The sequence below is a fragment of the Leucopleurus acutus genome (genome assembly GCF_964270905.1).
Source record: "Leucopleurus acutus genome assembly, chromosome: 3".
NCBI lineage: Eukaryota > Metazoa > Chordata > Mammalia > Artiodactyla > Delphinidae > Leucopleurus > Leucopleurus acutus.
This window is the reverse complement of record NC_139145.1, coordinates 61,032,693-61,054,009: the sequence shown is the minus strand read 5'-3', so window position 1 is coordinate 61,054,009 and position 21,317 is coordinate 61,032,693. Positions and strand designations below refer to the sequence as shown.

General features: G+C 38.8%; 2 protein-coding genes across 2 annotated transcripts in view; both read right to left on the bottom strand.

Moving 5' to 3' along the window:
- The window catches only part of NME5 (NME/NM23 family member 5), a gene marked incomplete at both ends in the record, with an annotated part of 32,815 nt that extends 20,492 nt beyond the window's left edge, over positions 1–12,323 (bottom strand). The window contains 3 exons of the mRNA XM_082834974.1: positions 4,743–4,843; positions 5,509–5,714; positions 12,195–12,323. Coding sequence (XP_082691100.1) covers positions 4,743–4,843; positions 5,509–5,714; positions 12,195–12,323 — 436 coding nt within the window. The remainder of the gene's footprint in view (positions 1–4,742; positions 4,844–5,508; positions 5,715–12,194) is intronic.
- A 1,839-nt stretch (positions 12,324–14,162) lies between these two features.
- LOC309958916 (bromodomain-containing protein 8-like) lies at positions 14,163–21,093 on the bottom strand (the record flags this gene model as incomplete). Its single annotated transcript, XM_082835043.1, has 7 exons — positions 14,163–14,349; positions 15,589–15,657; positions 15,756–15,845; positions 18,250–18,407; positions 19,252–19,521; positions 20,372–20,650; positions 21,073–21,093. 7 exons carry the CDS (start codon positions 21,091–21,093, stop codon positions 14,163–14,165), a joined length of 1,074 nt encoding a protein of 357 aa, XP_082691169.1.
- Between the last annotated feature and the right edge of the window lie 224 nt (positions 21,094–21,317).

The window sequence follows — 21,317 nt, the reverse complement described above, 5'->3', positions numbered from 1 at the left end:
ATATTCAAGACAGAATTCCATACGTTGGCGCACTGACTACACTATGTGTCCTCTATTTACCTCTTCAACCTCATCTTAGTGTCTCTTCCTCCAAATCTTTCAGTTTATATATGTGCCATGTACCATATTCTTTCCTGCTCATCACTTGAGCACTTGCTGTTCTTCTCCTAGAATGTTCTTCCCTTTCTCTGGTTAACCACTATTTATCCTTTGGATCTCAACTAAAATGTCACTCCTCAGTCGGGTCTGTCTTGTTACCAGTCTCTCATGATACCCGCTAATTGCCGTATAGTACTTACCACACAATAACTATGCAACTCTTAGATAATAACTATGCAATTATATAGGTAATTATTGTTTAGTGGCTATCTTTTGAACACTAAACTATAAACTCCATGGGAGCAGAAACCTCATCTATTTTTTATAATTTTATTTTTTAAAGTTTTATTGAGGTATAATTCCCTTATCATGAAATTCTTCCACTGAACTATACAACTTATTTTATTTATTTTTTTTGCGGTACGCGAGCCTCTCACTGCTGTGGCCTCTCTCGTCGCGGAGCACAGGCTCCGGACGCGCATGCCCAGTGACCACGGCTCACGGGCCCAGCCGCTCTGCGGCATGTGGGATCCTCCCGGACCGGGGCACGAACCCGTGTCCCCTGCATTGGCAGGCGGACTCCCAACCACTACACCACCGGGGAAGCCCCTATACAACTTATTTAATAAACTTATAATTGTGTGATCCTCACCGCAGTCCAGTTTTAGAAAACTTCCATCATCGCAAAAATGTTTCCTTGTATTCATTTGCAATTCACCACTACCATTCCCACCCCCAGCCCTTGGCAACCACGAAGCTTCTTTCTCTTTCTAAAAACATCTTTTCTGGACATTTCCGATAAATGGATCATATAATATATGGTCTTTTGTGCCTGGATTCTTCTACTTTGCATAATGTTTTGAGGTTCACCCATGTTGTAGCATGTATCAGGAGTCTGTTCCTTTTAATTGTTGAGTAGTATTCCATTGTATGGCTGTATGGCTATACTAAATGCTGTTTATCCATTGGTGAACAGTTGGACTGTTTCCAGTTTGGTGCTGTATTAAATAATGCCACCATGAATATTCACATGTGTTTAAGTAGAGTTATGTTTTCATTTTTCTTGTGTGGGTACATGCTGCCAGGAGTAGAACTGGTAGTGGAGTTACATGTCACGTGGATGTGTTAACATTTTAAGAAATCACCAAACTGTTTCCCAAAGTGGCTGTACCATTTTACAATAATGTATGGAGAATGCCAGTATCTCTATACCCTTGCCATTGATTATAGCATTCTAGTGGGTATGCAGGTGGTATCTCATTGTTTCATTTGCATTTCCCCGATGATTATGTTGAGCACTTTTTCATGTGCTTATTAGCCATTCATCTTCTTTTGTGAAATGCCTATTCAATTCTTTTGCCCAGTTTTTAATTCAGTTGTTTTTCTTAGTATTGAATTGTAAATGTTCTTTATATATTCTGGATACAAGTGCTTTACCTGATATATCATTTGCAAATATTTTCTCCCAGTCTGTCATTATCTTTTCATACTTTTTAAAAATATATATATATTTATTTATTTATTTTTGGCTGCATTGGGTCTTCATTGCCGCGTGTGGGTTTTCTTTAGTTGTGGCGAGCGGGGTGCTACTCTTCACTGCGGTGCACATGCTTCTCATTGCAGTGGCTTCTGTTGTTGCAGAGCACGGGCTCTAGGCATGTGGGCTTCACATGGGCTCAGTATTTGTGGCTCACGGGCTATAGCGTGCAGGTTCAGTAGTTGTGGTGCATGGGGTTAGTTGCTCCATGGCATGTGGGATCTTCCTGGACCAGGGATAGAACCCGTGTCCCCTGCATTGTCAGGTGGATTCTTAACCACTGTGCCACTAGGGAAGTCCCCTTTTCATACTCTTAATGATGGCTTTTAAAGAAGAAAAGCTTTGAATTTTGATGTAGTCCAATTTATCAATATCTTCCTTTATAGATCATACTTTTGATGTCATATTTAAGAGCTTTGTCCAACTCAAGGTAATGAAGATTTTTTACATTTTCTTCTAGATGTTTTTAGCTCTTATGTTTAGGTTGATGATCCATGTTGAGTTAAATTTTGTGTGTGGTGTGAACCAAGGGTCTAAGTTGTTTTGTTTGTTTTTGCATGCGGATATCCAGTTGTCTCTGCACCATTTGTTGAAGAGCCCACCCTCTCTCCATCAAATTTTCTACATACTTTTGTCGAACATCAATTGTACATAAATGTAAGAATCTAATTCTAGATTCTCATTTCTGCTTCATTGATCTTTATGTCTACCCTTATGTCAGGACCATACTGCCTTAATTATTGTGGTTTCATAATAGGTTTTGAAATGAGGTTAGTGGAGGTCCTCCAACTTTGTTGTTTTCAGAATTGTTTTAGCTCTTCTAGATCCTTTGCAGTTCCATATAAATTTTAGAATCAGCTTGTCAATTTCTACATAAAAGCATTCATAGACTTTTATAGGGATTGTATTAAATTTATCAATCAATTTGGAGAGAACTGCCATCTTGACAATATTGACTCTTCCAGGAACAAGTGATGTCTATTTATTTAGATATTCTTGAATTTCTCTCAGCAACATTTTGTGCTTTTCAGTGCACAAGAATTTCACTTCTTTTGTTAAATTTATTATTAAATATCTTATTTTTGATGCTACTGTGAATAAAACTGTTTCCTTAACTTCATTTTTGGATTGTTTGTTTCTGTTTTTGCTGACCATTTATTATTTGTCTCTGACCACTTATTATTTGGAAGTTGGAGGACTTCCACTAACCTGATTTCAAAACCTATTATGAAACCACAATAATTAAGACTGTATGGTACTGACATAAGGATAGACAATAAAGATCAACGAAGCAGAACTGAGAATCTAGAATTAGATTCTTACATTTATGGCCAACTGATTTTCGACAATAGGGCTGGATGAATTAATGAGAAACTAAAAAGGGTTTTCATGTTTCTTACATAGATAAACTTTCAATGTACTTTTAAAAGCTTTTTCATGGCATAATTTATATACTGCATTGTGTATTTATTTTTATAGACTTTTAAAATACAGTCTTCTTGAAAAGAGCAGAGACATCTTATTCATCTTTGTATTTCTGGCACACAGTAGTTAACTCAATAAATTTGTTGAATGAATGGAATATAGCAAAGCTTTGAATCAGCCATCCCTATTAAAAGGGAAGGGAAGAGCACTAGCTTTTTCAAGGATTAGGAATATGTTTTAGAATATCTTTGTAACTTGCTTTAGTGACTCCTCATCATATAGGGTTTTGCATATAGTTCCTGACTGACTGCTAAGCAAGAGGGAGCTCATATCATCAACTCTGAGAACTTTCTCTCAAGAACTTCACATTCTCATAGCAAGAGATCTGCAAGGTAGTAGGTAATAAATCATTTATCTTTATCCTACAACTGCTGCTTCTCAAATGTCTAACTGTATCTAGAGGATTAATTAATGGGTAAAATCAATCTAAAATAACAGTTTAGGGATATAACCCTATGAGTAAGAAGTGCTTCCAAAAATATCTTCTACTTAAGATAAATGAGCTTTTAACTCTATTTTAGTTAAAAGCTAAGGAGGAAAAGTCTAATTCACTAGTAGGACTAAATCTAAAGATCTACCACATTAAAAAGACATCTCATGTTTAAGATGTGCTCCAAAATAATATGGAAGCAGGAAAAGTAGGAGCAGGGGTTATAGATGAAATAATACTGAACTAAACCAACTATACTTCAATTAGAGAAAAAAAAGACTGACCAAAATTGTTGAAGCTGGGTGATGGGTTCATTAGGAGTTTATTATACCATGCTATCTACTTTTGTGTAAATATTCCACAATAAACAGTTCCAACGAAAAAAATGCCTTAATGGGATGGATACGACAGAAACTTCTGTCACAGAAATAAAGTATGTAGTAGGCAAATCCTTTTTGTGTACAGATATCTTTAAAACAGTTTTTGTTCAAAAATCTGAACTTTTAAATCTCCAAGACAATTTTCAATTTTCTTTGAATAAATCTTCAGCAGAAAATACTGAGGAACAGGTCTAAATTACTTAGAGAAAAAAAAAAAGCCAAAAAAAATTCAAAATTGCCCAATGCTTAGACTTTTCTTTATAATGAAAATCACCAAAACTCCTTTCTGCTCTAAAAATATTACTGAAAATAAACTAAAAACCTCAGTGCTGCTCCTTATTATACCCACTTATAAAAGGTTTATAACTTTCATAACAGGTTGGAAACAAAAAGAGGGCCTGAGAACTATTAATTTCATAAATTTACTGTTTGTTAGACAAACAGTAAACTGTTAGAGAAAATGGCAAATCAGTCATAATTTCCAAAGAAGATTCTTTTTCAAGTGTAACAAATTTGACTGATGCATTTAGGGATAACTAAAAGGAATTACAACACAGAAGAAGAAAAACCCAAGAGAAAAGAAAGAAAAAAAAGTAAACTCTTCTCAAAATATTCCCTAGAGGTCACAATTTAGTTCTGAGAAAAATGTTTTCTACTCTTGGCTTCAAGTTAAGTAACTACAATTTGACAATATGACAATATGACAGAATATACTGGAGAAAAACCCTGTTATCTTCCTTCCCAGCTTCATCTCCAAAATAAAAGAGAAAGCAAACAAGCAGATGCAACTAATTACTCATCTGTAACTCACCTGCAGGAAACATGAATCGCATTTCTCTTTCTGCTGCAGCAAAATCATTACTTCCATGAAGTGCATTCCTTAGCTCATCTGTGCCATAAATTGCCCTTAGACTAAAAGCAAGTTAGAGATGATGACCATCCAATCTGACATACTTTCTTTACTTTTTACATATGCATTCTATTTAGGAATTTTACAGAAGCATCGCCACTTCTCACATATGGAAGTCTTAATCTATTTTGAATTTAAGCATAAATCTATCTACATGAGGGTCAAGTATATTTAAATCTGTGAGAGGGATACACTGGAAAAATAAGAGTTACCTGGGTGAAAAAGAGGTGTTGTTTTGTGACAACTGAAAAAGCAATGCATTTTCAAAGTGCAAGAACTCAATACCCTCTGGTTTCCAGACATTAATGATAATGCTGAAAATCTGAGTTTCTGGTCCTGCGTTACCAATATTCTATAAAATACCATACCACTTTTCCCATGAAAAATCCTACACCAGTGGCAGTTTAATTCAAGGATGAGAGAAAAATAAGGCTAGTCAACCATAAATCAAAATTCTCTGAGACCTTTTGTGGTATTTGATATTAAAATACACATTTAAGTAGTTAAAACACAAAATGGACCTCCCCCACCCAGCCCTCCACCACCACCAAAAAAAATCAGGTTATTTAGGAAAACTTTCAAATTAAAGGAAATTCCTATTACAATGAAATCAGATTTTTTTTTTCATTTTCATAGCTGGATTCCATTTCTCCCCCAGGAAAGTTACCTGTCTGGGTGTGTCTCCTTAGCTACTAAGCTATTACTTGGTCCTAAGAGTTCTTTCCAGTAAGAGATGGCTTTAAATCTAGCTAATATCATGGCAACAAGTGGTCCAGAACTCATGTAAGCTGTTAAATTGGGGAAAAACATTTTCCCATACTGTTCCACATAAAAGTTACTACAGTGCTCAGGGCTGAGACGCAGTTTTCTTCTCTAAAAGAGAAACAAAATCAACAAAAGCATTATTGACAGTTCAATAATACCTCATTAAGTCATTAATAACTTGAAATTAGTACCAATCTGACCACAAATTTGAGATTTATTTTTGTATTATGAACGAAGGGCAAGATAAGAAAGTTAAATGTAGGCTGTAAATAAGAATTATTTAACCTACTTAAGAAAAACTATTCCTGTTGGGCAGCCTCTTTCAACATATGGTATGTTAATGACAAATTCATCATATCTCCTTCTTAAAGTAAAAACACGCCAATCATCAATATTCTGTTAATACATACTTTGTATAAAGCAACAAAATTGAGGGGCTTCCCTGGTGGCGCAGTGGTTGAGAGTCCGCCTGCCGATGCAGGAGACACGGGTTCGTGCCCCGGTCCGGGAAGAGCCCACATGCCGCAGAGTGGCTGGGCTCATGAGCCATGGCTGCTGAGCCTGCGCGTCCGGAGCCTGTGCTACGCAACGGGAGAGGCCACAACAGTGAGAGACCCGCGTACCGCAAAAAAAAAATAAAAAGTAACAAAATTGGACTTTAGAATATTCCAAATTCATCTTTCCCTATCTATTTGTGATATTTTCCTATTCATTGTGAAATTTTCCTACATATTTAGAAATAGTACGCAGTATAATGATGCAGTAAACAAGTTTTTCACTTGAACATGAAAGTTGTATATTCTTTATTCTGGTTCTGCCATAAATATGTTGATTCACTATGATCTTAAGAATAATTAGTGAGCATTAAGTTTGTTAATTTGAAAGAATATGAAATGTTTGGGACAAATAAATGTTAATTTTGTTCACAAATGAGAAACTATATGAATTAATTATTAAATTTTAAAAACCATAGAAGCTGAGTCAGTCATTCTTCCAATTAGAAAGCATCACATTTTCCCTAAGGGCAACTCTTTGAGTATATCTCATTTATTTATTTATTTTTGGCTGCGTTCGGTCTTCGTTGCTGCACACGGGCTTTTCTCTAGTTGTGGCAAGAGGGGGTTACTCTTTGTCGCCACGCACGGGCTTCTCATTGCAGTGGCTTCTCTTGTTGAGAAGCACAGGCTCTAGGCACATGGGCTTCAGGAGTTGTGGCAGGTGGGCTCAGTAGTTGTGGCTCGCGGGCTCTAGAGTGCAGGCTCAGTAGTTGTGGTGCACGGGCTTAGTTGCTCCGTGGCATGTGGGATCTTCCCAGACCAGGGCTCGAACCCGTGTCCCCTGCATCGGCAGGCGGGTTCTTAACCACTGCGCCACCAGGGAGGTCCCTTGAGTACATTTTTTAAAAAATAACTCCATTACTACTGTTTATCAAATTCACTAAAGGTGGATCAGGAGGGAAAGGGCTCAAAATAGAATACAGGGATTCAAAGTAGACATCAAGGAAAACTTGCTGGAATAAGGATGATGAGACATGGAGATAAATTACTAGGGGAAGGCTAAAAATCTCCAAGATTAAGGCAGATATCTATCTTTCTAAAATGGGTTAGAGGGCTTCCCTGGTGGCGCAGTGGTTAAGAATCTGCCTGCCAATGCAGGAGACATGGGTTTGAGCCCTGGTCTGGGAAGATCCCACATGCCACAGAGCAACGAAGCCCGTGCGCCACAACTACTGAGCCTGCGCTCTAGAGCCTGTGAGCCACAACTACTGAGCCTGTGCTCTAGAGTCCGTGAGCCACAACTACTGAGACTGTGTGCCACAACTACTGAAGCCCACGTGCCTAGAGCCCATGCTCCGCAACGAGAAGCCACTGCAATGAGAAGCCCGTGTACTGCAACAAAGAGTAGCCCCCGCTCGCCGCAACTAAAGAATAGCCCAAGCGCAGCAATGAAGGCCCAATGCAGCCAAAAATAAATAAATAAATAAATTTATTTAACTAACTAAATAAAATAAAATGGGTTAGATTTTCCTGAGAGTACAGTGTGAATTTTACCAAGTGACCTACCTCTTAAAGTCCCTTCCAAAACTATCATGTGTCTTCAAGTTTCAGAAACTTGATAAAATTGCTTGGTTTGTAGAGAGGGATCTAAACTGCCCAGAGCAAGAATCTTGTAGAGATGCTTACTAGGTAAGTCAGCAATGCTATGAACAGGCTCTACTGGACAAACATAACATTCTCACTAGTCAAGGATCAGTTACAGTACTGTAAAAAAAAAAAAAAAAAAAAAAGGTGCTGACATCTATTCTCATATTAAAATTCATACAGTCAAGAAATAGAAGAAATTTGAGAAGTTATAACAGTGCCTGATTTAGTATAATTCTTGATTCTATTATTTAAAATTAAGATATGCCAGTATTTGTGATTCTTATGCATATTGATTTGAGTGTTTTTTTTTCTGCACTGTAAGCCCTTATCTGCCATTATACCCCTTAACAAGCAAGGGAAGCTATATTCTGCAGGTATGCTAGCTAATGCAGCGTTATTTTAAAAATTAAGGGCTCATCTTAAACTAAAGTTGATACTGAATCAGTGATTCCATCAGTTGCTTTAAAATTAGATCAGATAAACTTTTTTGAAATTTAGATTAATATTTTCACAAAGAGGGAATTCCCTGGCAGTCCAGTGGTTAGGAGTTTGTGCTTTCACTGCCAAGGGCATGGGTTCAATCCCTGGTAGGGGAACTAAGATCCCGCAGCCGCGGCCAAAAAATGAATAGAAATCAACAACAACAAATATTTTCACAAAGAGGAGTTATTAGTTTGTAACACAGGAAAGGCTGCCACCTACTGAAAGAATACATCATATTTTAGGAGTTTTTTCCTAGATGGAACAAGAAAGCCTCAAGTTCAAGGAACTCCCACCTATAATAGAGCCTACTTTTAAAGCATACAATACAAAGGACAAATGATTCCACTGACATGAGACACCTGGAATAGCAAAGTCATAGAGACAGAAAGTAGAATAGTAGTTACCAGGGGTAAGGAGAGGGCTGAACAGGTAGTTAGTGTTTAATGGGTACAGAGTTTCAGTTTGAGATGACGAAAAAGTTCTAGAGATGGATAGTGGTGATGGCTGCACAACAGTGTGAAGGTACTTAATTCCCCTGAAATGTACGCTTAAAAATGTTTAAAAAGGTAAATTTTATGTTGTGTATATTTTATCACAATTAAAACAAAAAAGAAGCATACAATATACCAAGGCGTTCTTTGGTTTGAAACTTCTTGCTGACTAGGGAAAGTGTTAAATATTAGCATTTACACTAAGTTTTTTTTTCTAACACTGTTTTAATTTATAGTTATCATTAACTCCTTAATTATTAAGTTTTTCACTAATTCTTTTAAAAATATGGATTTAAAAGACAAATTGGAAACTTTATATTATTTGTATACTTTGTTTCTTTCTCAAATTAATGAGTAATATACTTACAGGGCTAAAAAATTCAAAGCAATATAAAAAGGTTTATATGAAAAATCTCATTCCCATCCCTGTCCTAACCCAGCCTGTTCTTCCTCGCCCTCAATATGCAACCATTTTTTAATGGTTATTTATCTCCTAGTTTCATTTTGCAAATACCGGCAAACATGTATATCACTTTTTCTCTTTCTATCATAGAAAGTAGCTACATATTGTTCTGCATCTTGCTTTTTTCCATAAAAGGACACAGAGAGGTTTATAATTAGATGCATAGTATTCAATTTGGTGGCTCGCCAGGGTCAATTTAACCAATCTTCTAATGCTGGGTTGTTTTCAATCTTTTGCCTGTAAATAAATAATGCTGCAAAAAATAACCTAGATATAGGTCACTTCATATTAATACATGGGTTATAGGAGAGATTCCCAGAAGAGTACTGCTGGGTTTAAGGGTATATGCATCTGTAATACTGATAGATAACTGCCAGATCCCCTTCCATAGGGGTTATGTCATTTACTTTTATATTCTTGCCAGATGGTATCTCAGCATCATTTTAATTTGCTTCATTCCTGCTTAGAGATTGAGCATCTTTTCCTATGTTTCAGAAGCATTTGTTTTTCTTTTTCTGTGACCATCCACATGTACTGCCCATTTTCAACTGAATTTTTATCCTGTTCTAGCAGCTTTTTATATACTAGGGAGATTAGCCTTTGTGATATGAATTACAAATCTTCTTCCCAAGTCTTGTCATTTGTGTTTTGACTTTGCTTATTATGTTTATTTGGCCATGTGCAAGTTTTTTATATTTATACTTTTTTTTTTTGCGGTACGCGGGCCTCTCACCGTTGTGGCCTCTCCCGTTGCGGAGCACAGGTTACGGACGCACAGGCTCAGCGGCCATGGCTCACGGAGCCAGCCGCTCAACGGCATGTGGGATCTCCCCGGACCGGGGCACGAACCCATGTCCCCTGCATCGGCAGGCGGACTCTCAACCACTGCGCCACCAGGGAAGCCCCTATATTTATACTTTTATCAATCTTTTCCTTTACGGTACCTAGACTTTATTTTTTTAAAAGTAAATTTATTTATTTATTTACGTCTGTGTTGGGTCTTCATTGCTGCACATGGGCTTTCTCTAGCTGCGGCGAGTGGGGGCTATGCTTCGTTGCAGTGCATGGGCTTCTCACTGCGGTGGCTTCTCTTGTTGCGGAGCACAGGCTCTAGGCACACAGACTTCAGTAGTTGTGGCGCGTGGGCTCAGTAGTTGGGGCTCGCGGGCTCTAGAGTGCAGGCTCAGTAGTTGTGTCGCATGGGTTTAGTGGTTCCGCAGCACGTGGGATCTTCCCGGACCAGGGCTCAAACCCATGTCCCCTGCATTGGCAGGTGGATTCTTAACCACTGCGCCACCAAGGAAGCCCGAGTTTTCTCCTTTTTCTATTTTCTAAAAGATTCAATAGGCAATATGACACTGTATATTTATTAGAGAATAAACAACTGAAATTTCAAATAAAGATGGTAGAGAAAAAAGGAAGATTAAAAATATTCCATTCTAAAGACGCAGACATAGAGAATGGACTTGAGGACATGGGGAGGGGAAAGGGTAAGTTGGGTCAAAGTGAGAGAGTGGCATGGACATATATACACTACCAAATGTAAAACAGATAGCTAGTGGGAAGCAGCTGCATAGCACAGGGAGATCAGCTCAGTGCTTTGTGACCTAGAGGGGTGGGATAGGGAGGATGGGAGAAAGATGCAAGAGGGAGGAGATATGGGGATATATGTATATGTATAGCTGATTCACTTTGTTATAAAGCAGACACTAACACACCATTGTAAAGCAATTATACTCCAATAAAGATGTTTAAAAAAAATTCCATTCTATTTAAGTTTTTTTAAATTTGATAACGTTTAACAACACTCTATATTCATTTTCAAAACTACCAACTGCAGAACAAGTATAAGGCTTAAAACATTAAAAGTTTGTAAATAACTGGAAAAAAAAAAAAACCAACCAAAAAAACACCCAACAGGGGCTTCCCTGGTGGCGCAGTGGTTGAGAGTCCGCCTGCCGATGCAGGGGACACGGGTTCGTGCCCCAGTCTGGGAAGATCCCACATGCCACGGATCGGCTGGGCCCGTGAGCCATGGCCGCTGAGCCTGCGCGTAAAAACACCCAACAGTCAAGAGAAGACGAAGTAAATAGACTGTGGCTCATCTGTACAGAAGAGTATTACACAGAAGTTAGGAAGAATGAGATAGATTCACATGTAATGATCTGGAATGCTATCTGAGGGACACTGTAAAGGGGGTCAAGGGAAGGGGACTGTCCTACTTTATGGGGGAAAAATGTTTGTAAATGCATAAAAAAAATCCTGGAAGAACAGCAAAGTGTTAAGTGGTTGCCTCTCTCTGGAGTTTAGGACTTGAGCTGGGAGAGGAGAGATGGAAGAAAAAGAAATTTTACTTCTCATTTTATATCCTTTTGAAATGTGAAAAAACTTTTGTAATATTATCACATATAACTTTTATACTTACAAGAATAAACCTAAATTTCATGCTAAATACTAAGGATCTAAATGGGCTGACACATTTACATAAACATTTTTAAAAGGTAAAATCAAAGGTAATCTTGGACTTCCCTGGTGGCGCAGTGGTTAAGAATCCGCCTGCCAAGGCAGGGGTCACAGGTTCGAGCCCTGGTCGGGGAAGATCCCACATGCCGCAGAACAACTAGGCCCGTGCTCTAGAGACCACAAGCCACAACTACTGAAGCCTGCGTGCCCAGAGCCCGTGCTCTGCAACAAGAGGAGCCACCACAATGAGAAGCCCACGCACTGCGACGAAGAGTAGCCCCTGCTCACTGCAACTAGAGAAAGCCCGTGTGCAGCAACGAAGACCCAATGCAGCCCAAAATAAAAATAAATAATAATAAATTAATTTAAAAAAATAAGGTAATCTAAAATAACAGTTTAGGGATATAACCCTATGCCTAAGAAGAGTTTCCAAATATATCTTCTACTTAAGTGAATTTTAAATTCTATTTTAGTTAAAAGCTAAGGAGGAAAAGCCTAATTCACTAGAGAGAAAAAAAACATGATGATCCTGCCCAGAAGTTACCTGAACAATGGTGAATCCAGATCTGAGAATAATATCTTGTATCTCCTCCTCTTTGTCAACAATATCTGGTTTGATAATGGCCAGAGTCTTTTCTACATAGATCTGAGGTGGGGGCATTGATAGTTCCATTCTGGCTTTTCAGTGTACAATTTAAGAGATTCTTGACTGGTATCAACTGTAATGACAGGCACCCCCCACCAACCCAAATTTAATGTAATTGCGACTAAAGAGCATTATCAGGTGCTTAATTTTATTAATTTATAAAGCTGGAAACTGTCATACCTTTTTCAACAAGAAGCATCTCAATAATACGATTTCTACTCTGCGTCTAAGTCCTGCGGTGGGTTTTCCTAAGCACTTTCATGGAGGTGGAGAGACCAAGGAGCAAGGCGAAAGCCTAGACCCTTGGGACCCAGGAGGAGACTAGGTCTGCAACCCTCTGCGCCGCTCACCGGCCCGCACCACCCCCCGACCCCCCGCCCCCCCGCCCCCCGGGGAAGCTTAGCGTCAGGCCCGGTTGGAAAGGAAAATCCCTGACCCTCTGTGGGCTGCACCCCCAGATTCCTTCCGAATCCGACCCGCATCTGAGCACTCACCTCAGCCCGGGCTCCTGGAGAGTCACCACATGTTGTTGCTAGGAGACCGGAAACCCAGCTTAGAGACGGTGGCTGCAGAGGCCCAATTCCAGCAGAGCGCTTGGCAGCCCTTGGCTAGCTCAAGAAAGGGAACCAGCCACAGGCATTTTTATTCCCCTTGCACATCTTAAAAGCAATAGACGTTTTCTAACATTTTCCTCATAATTTATCTTACTTCATTCTCCTAGCCATTCGAAGGACACTTCAATTATCTCCACTTTATAAATGATGAGACAAATCATACACACTTTCCCTCGTCCTACCCCAGCCCCTTCCAGACAGTGTATGTAAGAAAACCCATGTTAAATACCTTCCTTATTTCACCAGATAATGCTATCCCCTCTATTCCCAGCTTCTGTAAACATTAAAAGGCAATCTTTGACTTGTGAAATAACATTTATTTAAAGAGCAGTAAAAGAAGTTTCATCTATTTACCTCTAAATTAAGCCTATGAAACAAAGACATGGGCAATATATATGGCATAACCCCAAATCTCAGCTTTCTGTGTTTTCTTTATATTATGTCCACGGGCACCTTTAATTCTTTGGTTGTAAGTTAAGGCATTATTCTTATTGGAAAAGAAAACAGAGAAGTGGTAAACAAGTACTGGGATCTTCTCTAGGTCAGAGTCTCAATGAAAGATCCAAATTCCAGAAAAGTTCAGGGTAGCAGCTCCAAGTTAGCAAAATAGGTTTTCCATCATCCATGGGGCTGGTTAGTTCTCATTCCATACTATTTAAGACTCTTCTTTCGTCTAACCAAATACTCAGCACCTACAGGGTCAAGGCAGACAACAAGCTATGAATCTTTATGGAGGTTTGAAAGCAGTTTTATTTCTTTCTCTGCAGAGATTCAACTACACTTTTTTTCTTTAAAGTAAGAAGCTGCCCAGAAAAGAAACCCTCAAATGTCTTCTTCTGGCTACCATATCTTACCTTCTATAGATGGGACAATGTGAACATATATTAATACCAACAGGTACAGCAACCAAAAAATGGACAGTGATTCCAGCCTCTGGTTTGCATGTTCAGCCCTCTGACTTGAGGCTCTGGAAGCAGATGCGCCCATTATTTATCTATCCCCAGGTCTCTTAAGAGCTCTTCACTGCTGCCTGCCTTCCTAGACTATTTTATTTCACTATCTATTAAAGCTGGTCCCACAGAGGCTCAGAGTTTTCCAAACCAGCAGGTACAATGTCAGTCCGTCAGGTCCTTGAATCACCTCTGAACATAAACTCTGGGAACGCAAGGTCACTTCAACACCACCCTTATTCTCACAGACTTTCTAAAATCAGATTCCAGAAACTACATTCCTTTTTCTTGCAGCTCTCTACCTACAGTACCTGAATCTGTTCCAAGACTTCTCGCTGCATCTCCACAGCCATACGGTACACCTGATGATCAGAGTCATTGTACATCACAGCATTCTGGAACATCAGCATCAGGTCCCTCTGGAACTGAGCCACGGTGCGAATACGTCCCTTAGACAGGTTCCTTTTCAGGCTAGTTAAGTCCATGGGTCTATAGGTGGCCAAGAGAAACCAGAGGAAATCAAACCTTCATGTGGAACATGTGGTGACCTAACATGCTCTCCTGAAGAACTAACCAGCTCTTAATGAAAACAGTAGTAAAGATAACAATCCCCATCAGATAATAAAATAGCAATAGCAGCTAACATACAACTGCTTACAATAAGCCAAGTGCTATGCTAGATACTTTCTATATGAACTCACTTGATCCTCTCAATAAACCTATATGGTAGGTACCATTGTCACAACTGGCAATGAGGAAACTGAAATCAAAGAAGTTAGGTACTTGCCCAAAGTCACACAGCTTAGTTTCCAATTCAGAAACAGCCTGACTCCAGAGCCCACAGGCCCAGCCATTTCACTTTACAATTGGAGGTATCAAAGTTATAAAGAGCTCCAATGATCAGTTTGTCACAGGGTAGTTACTGACCGATTGTTTACAATGTGTAGTCATATACTACGTATTTAATCAACTGTTTTTACTGTATCATCAAAAGCTCAGAGGTTTTTTTTCTTCTTTCATGGAGATGAAAAGAGAAGCAAGTGAATATTAAGGTAAATATTATATAATGCAACACAGAGAGTGGGTATATAAAAGGCGGCACAGCAGCGTAGAAAGAGGACTGAACTGGGAGGTAAGACTCTGGGGTTTAGTTCTAGCTCTGCTATTCACTGTTGATCACAGACAAGTCATGACCACCTCTGAGTCTTAGTTTCCTCATCTACAGAATTAAGGAGTCTGTCTCCAAAGGTTCTTTTCTGATCTTGTATACACTACTAACACACACTGGTTTATGACAGCATTTTAGATGAACTATGCTATAAAAATCCAAAATACTGCAATCAACCAGTGTTTATAACATCCATTTGGATTACCATCTTTGCCTTAGCATACCTATAACTGCCTGAATGAATACAGTGTTCCTTTTAAAGTTTTGCTCTGAAATAACAGTGCCAAAAACTACCAAAGGCAAATGTAAGATTATAATAAATGGATCATACTACTTAAAAGTCAATACTGATAAAAGCCTCTTTATCCTTTTGTTCCCTATATTCTCAAATGAGGACTGAGCTTACCTTACCATAACTTTATAAACTTGTTCAGCTGTAAAATATATCTTGAGCTTAAGTAATGTAAATGAAATAAAGAAATAATCTAACAGATGTGAAATAAAGTATGAAAAGACAGATATAAAAGCAACCAACCTTTCTTGACCCCATTTCCACTGACCTTTTCACCACATCCTTGTATCCTGGGGCCTGCCTTTCTGACACAGGCTTCAGAAACAGACTGCTGAACCTGTTAAGGGACAAACCCAGAGAGGATGAAGAAACCCTGGAAAGTCACCCTAAATGAGAAGAGTGGCTGTGAATACCAAGAGTGGCTTGGAGTCCTACCTGTGACTGGCTATCATCTTCCAGACTGGCAGGAGAGTCTTCTTAAATAGCAAGTGATCCTGAACAGGGTCACTATGGCCTAGATCAGACCTATAGGATAAAGCAGAGCAGAAAACAAACAGTAACTTCACAAATGGTATTCTGTTCCCCCTAGATGCTTGATAAGGTGTCCTCAACACATAGTGCTCCTAGTTAACATCTGAAGGAAATAACACCACAGGAATGAAAACATGCTTTCATAAAGGACCCCAGACTCTATAAATATTCTCTTACTGATCAGTATTATCAAATGAAGTGGTTAAATTCTTGTAAAGTGTACTAAAAATAGGCAACTGCCTTTGCCTTTTGGAATCTTGCTGATTTGCCCTTTAGCACCTGTGACTTTAAAGAACTGGTCTATAAAAGTAGTCTTTGTTCACTGATGTCTCCGAAGTTCCTGGTACATACTAGGTGCTCAAATAAGTATTTGATAAATGAATCTGGTCCTGTTTTTTAATGCAGAAATATGCCACATTAAGAAGTATCTCTCCCATACTTCCAGAGGAAAAAATACTTGGTTTCATATCCCAAGGAATTCTCTTACACTTCATCTGAATGCTATACAATTTAAATACTTTTCCTTTTCACTCTCCTCTGTATAGTAATCTTTAAAATACCAAGAAAAATCCATTTCTCCTCATGGTCCTTCCTTCTCTGGGCTAAACTGCCTAATTTATTTAGTTTTTCTTTAGAGGTGCAACTGCTCAATGTTTTATTTCATTTTATAATTTTCCCAGTTGGCAAGTTTTCTATTTACCCCAAAGTTAAACATCATGTTACACTTCACACTTTATACACTGCATTATTCTCTCTAAATAGGCTCTCTTCACACCTAAGGTTTCACACCCTCATTTTGCTTTATGTACCACATTGTGTGCATCCATTTGAGCACAACTCATATCTTATCATTCTCCAATTTGAACAGCTCCACGTAACTATTCATTTTCATGATGCACTATCTCACCTGTATCTAAATTACATACCACAAAAATCAATTTTTCCTTAAGCCCAGAACCCTATAAGAACAAGGGACTTAAAGCCCAAAGCAAACCTCTTCCTTTGTCTCTGATCAGTCAGTCAGAATAAACAATAGGTCCTTGGTACTGATGCAATTTTGTTCATATAGCCACAGAACAGGTATTTATTGTTTCCATTACGTGAAAGGTACTACAATAGGTTTTGTAACTTCATAATCAATCACCTTTGCAATATTTTAAGAAACAATCCCTTGCTTACCTTTATTTCCATCTATTTGGAAATGCATGCCAAGCAACTACAAGTGAAAGTGTGGGAGTGGAAAGGATATGCACTTAGACTGGTACTCCAAAGGTTCTACTTTACTCCTGAGAGTCAGTACAGACTAAGGAAGAAGCCAGAAAAGAGGGGCCTAGGGAATGTCTATCTTTCAAAGTAGTTTTAAGGTTCCCTAGTGATAGTACAAGAACTCAAATGCCTATCTCCCCTTAAGCTATCTAGCCAAGCAGACTCAATTACTAATATCTACTGCTTTCTAATAAAGATTTCATGTTTAACCTAAATTCTAAGATAAGAGTGTGGTGTTTGCGTTTCAAGATGCTGAAATGTCATGAGATAAAACATCCCAGATTATTAAAGATTTCCCGTTTTGGGGATAGTCATCATATGCCATCTGCTCATACTCACAAACGGAGTTATAGAAAAGCAAAGGAAGCAATTCTTCAACAAGCTAGGTTTTTAGCTGTATTCTATTTGTGTAACAAAAATTTGTAATCTGCTATTTACAAAAATATATATGCATGGTTCAGTTGTATACCTTAAACAAAAGAAGGCTAAAATAATTACTGGTTTGCCTCCCCACAGATAATGTGGGTGGATCTGGGATGCATCAAAGAAAAAAAAACAGTTCATACTATCTTCTCTCAATACTTAGACACAAAACTAGGCCCAGAAACTTTGTTTTTCTGATTTAAAAAGAAATTCACTTTACTGAAAAAAATTAAGATTCTAAAATGTGACCTCTGGCCCCATAGTTATTTATGTTAAAATCAGATAATTATATAAACAATTTCCCAAGATGTGTGAAAAAGGAACAAGGGCGATAATAACTTAAAAATAATTTTTAATTTCAAGTTAGTAGGAGATGTTCTAGTATTTTTAAAAGTATAGTTTGTATAATAGTAAGACTTGAGTGACAATCTGACTCAGCAACGTTTCCTGAATAAATACAGAAAGAAGGATTACTTATGAAAGAGATTCTTAATGTTGATAAAACAGTCTTGTTTTATAAGATGAAAGCATATAGACTGCTATTTATACAGTAAAATTATATTTAATTATATTACTAGTGTTTTCGAGCTCTAATTCTCTACTTTTCAATTTACAAAAGTAATCAATGTCCGTGGCAACAAATTCAAGTAGGCGTAAACAGATGTAAAAGTATTAATCCTAACAACATGGGATAAAAGTCTATACTTACAGCTTTGAGGAGGTAGCATGGCTGAAAAGGATATCCACCAGAGGAGTCTCCTGGATGCTGAAGCTATCATCACACTCACCTGAAGAACGCTGGTCTTCCATCTCTGACACATACCATTCACTCTGGTCCTGCTCTTTGGATTCTTGCTGAACCTCCCCCTGGGAATGCCAGGAAACAAAGGAAAGTTTAGAAAGAGATTTACTATCTTCAAGGTAATTTTTCTTGCATGGGGTAAATGAAGGCTGATCTTAGGGTAAGAATAGGCCAGTTATATAAAGCTATAGAATAAGTTGGAGAAAGGTGACTTAACTAGACCTAAGACAAAGAATTCTTAGAGAACTCTGACTCTGTATCCCAAGAAAAAATGAAAAAGCAATATACTCTATTATAGATAGATGTTGTTTTCTTTTAAAACTGTCATTATTACTTGTGGCCCTGGAGCTAACTAGTCTAGCTGGCCAGATAATATTAATGATAATGGTATTCTAAATTTTACTGATTGCTTACTATGAGCCAGGGACTATGCTAAGTGCTGCACGTGAATTATCTCATTTAAAACTCACAGTACACCTGTAAGGTAGAGCACTATTATTCCATTTCAGCAGAGAAAACTGAGGTTCTAAAATGTTCACTAGGGCTTCCCTGGTGGCGCAGTGGTTGAGAGTCCGCCTGCTGATGCAGGGGACACGGGTTCATGCCCCAGTCCGTGAGGATCCCACAAGCCGCGGAGCGGCTGGGCCCGTGAGCCATGGCCGATGGGCCTGCATGTCTGGAGCCTGTGCTCCACAACAGGAGAGGCCACAACAGTGAGAGGCCCACATACCGCAAAAAAAAAAAAAAAGTTCACTAACCTGCCTAAGCCAACACAGCTAACTGATGCTAAAACCAGGATTTAGACCCAGGTAACTGAACTCTCTGGAGTTAGCCTATGTTCTCTAACCATTCTGCCTGCCTCTTTGTGCAGAGGACTGATCAGACAGCTGGTTTAAGTTATTCACTTACCTCTTCACTCGCTGTGGGTTGTTCCTGAAGTGCCCAAATATCTGAGGGAGGTGGAGCCACCTCTGGCCTTCCATTTTCTCCCAGTAATGACTTCTCAGTTACCAAGGGGTCTACCTTGGCTGAAAGCTCTTCAGGCTCTTTGCAGGGCTCCCCCTCCCCTTCAGTAGCTTCAATTCCCCTCGCCTCTTGTTGTCTGGTGCCAGATGAAGGGCAGCAGCCTTCACCTGATTCTTTTTTGCTAATGCACAACGGCTCCATTAAATAGACTACCTGCAATCATAGTTTACTGTTAGATGTATAAGAACACCAGTGGAAATCATCATCTACATATCAATAATGCCACATCATAACACTACTACCACTGTGACTAAGTTTGAGATGGTAAGGGTTAATTGATTCACTCAGTCATTTTAAATTTATCAAGTATCTTATATACACAGGTACTGGGCTAATTGGTTGGGACCTAACAGTAAACAAGATAGACATGATTCTTGCCTCAAGGAGCTTATGTTCTAATTTTTCACCTCAAGTGTCAACTCAAATCAACTGGTAACGACTGTCTAAAAAACTGCTGAAAACTTTGCCACAAACAATGCAGATAGAATTGGCAATATGTGAACAACTGGCAAGACCAGATTCTTGCTGGTCTTGACCTAGGTTCTACTGAATATGTAGAGTTGCCACATAAATATAAACTCTCTGTCCAACTCTTTATTTCTGGTCCTCAGCCCTTCACTAGGGAAATACGAACACTGCAAAATATTGCCTGGAAGTCTTAACATTATAAGCTTCAAGGGGAGTTTGGGCAAGTGTCACCTCCCATGACTCTGAAAGAATGAATTACAAGGATACTCCTAAAGACAGGCCTATATACAGAAATCCCACTTCCTCTGATCAGCCTCCTAATGACTGAGATCTTAGAACATTCAGTCAAAAAGTACATATTTGGCACATGTTTTGTATCAGCACCAAGTGCTGGAGACACAGAAATGAACTCAGTTCCCGCCTATGTGGACCTTATATTTTAGTAAACAATAATGAGCGCGGTAGATATATGGGTAAACATTCTCTTAGGAAGTTGAGATTCTTCCCACCTTTGGAAATAATGGCTCCCCATTACCTCAGAGATAAAGTGGAGGAGGTTCTGGCAGCTGACTTGCTCCGCCTCTTCCTGAGATTCCTCACTGCCACCGTCCCCCACAAGCAGCTCATGAGGTTCTCTCCCTGGGCTGCTTTCCTCTAGTTCCTCAGCCCCTGGCTCCTCAGTTTCCCTCCAGCTGCCCAAATCAAGATCCAAACTGGAGTCCCATGAGCTGAAGAGTGACCTGCAATCGTTGCTCAACTCAGAGTCATTGGGATAGTCTTGTTCAGAATCCAACCAAACCCATTCATGCCTCATCTGTAAATACACAGAAAAAAATGCATTAAATTCACTCAAATCAGTATTCCTAAGGCATTTCCATCTCCCAATTTTGGTAGAAAGATAAGGGGTCAGAAATTTTTTTCGACTCAACATTAGGAAGAGTAAAAACTAGCTGAAGGGAGACATCAAGAGAAGTGATCCGTCATTGGGAATAAAGAAAAAGCCCTATGTCAAGCAGTATAATAGAATTATCACCCAATAATTATTTGTTGTTAGATTTCCTCATACTCTAAAAGAGAAAAAACTGGAGCACTGCTAGCTGAAATGAATGCCTCTATCCCAAACCACCCTTAAACTCAACTGCAAGGCAACAATTTTGATGGACAAGGGATCTTTTCCTCAGCATACAGACATTTTTAACCTATCAACCATTAAATCCTCAATGCATACTAAGATACCTGTGGCATCCTTCTGGTCATATCCAGCTCTCACTTCTCAGAAAGAGAACTGCAAATCAAGTTTTAAAAATATCTTTCCTTGCTTTCAGTACACTGCACTCCTGGTTTTCTTATTCCTTCATCCTCTCCCTTTTACTACTTTAATACATCCATCTTCTATGTTCTTGTTTGGGCCTCTGCTTCCTTAATATGTCCTTAAAAAAATGTATCTACTTTGAGGTTTCAACTTTGATCTTTATTAAGGT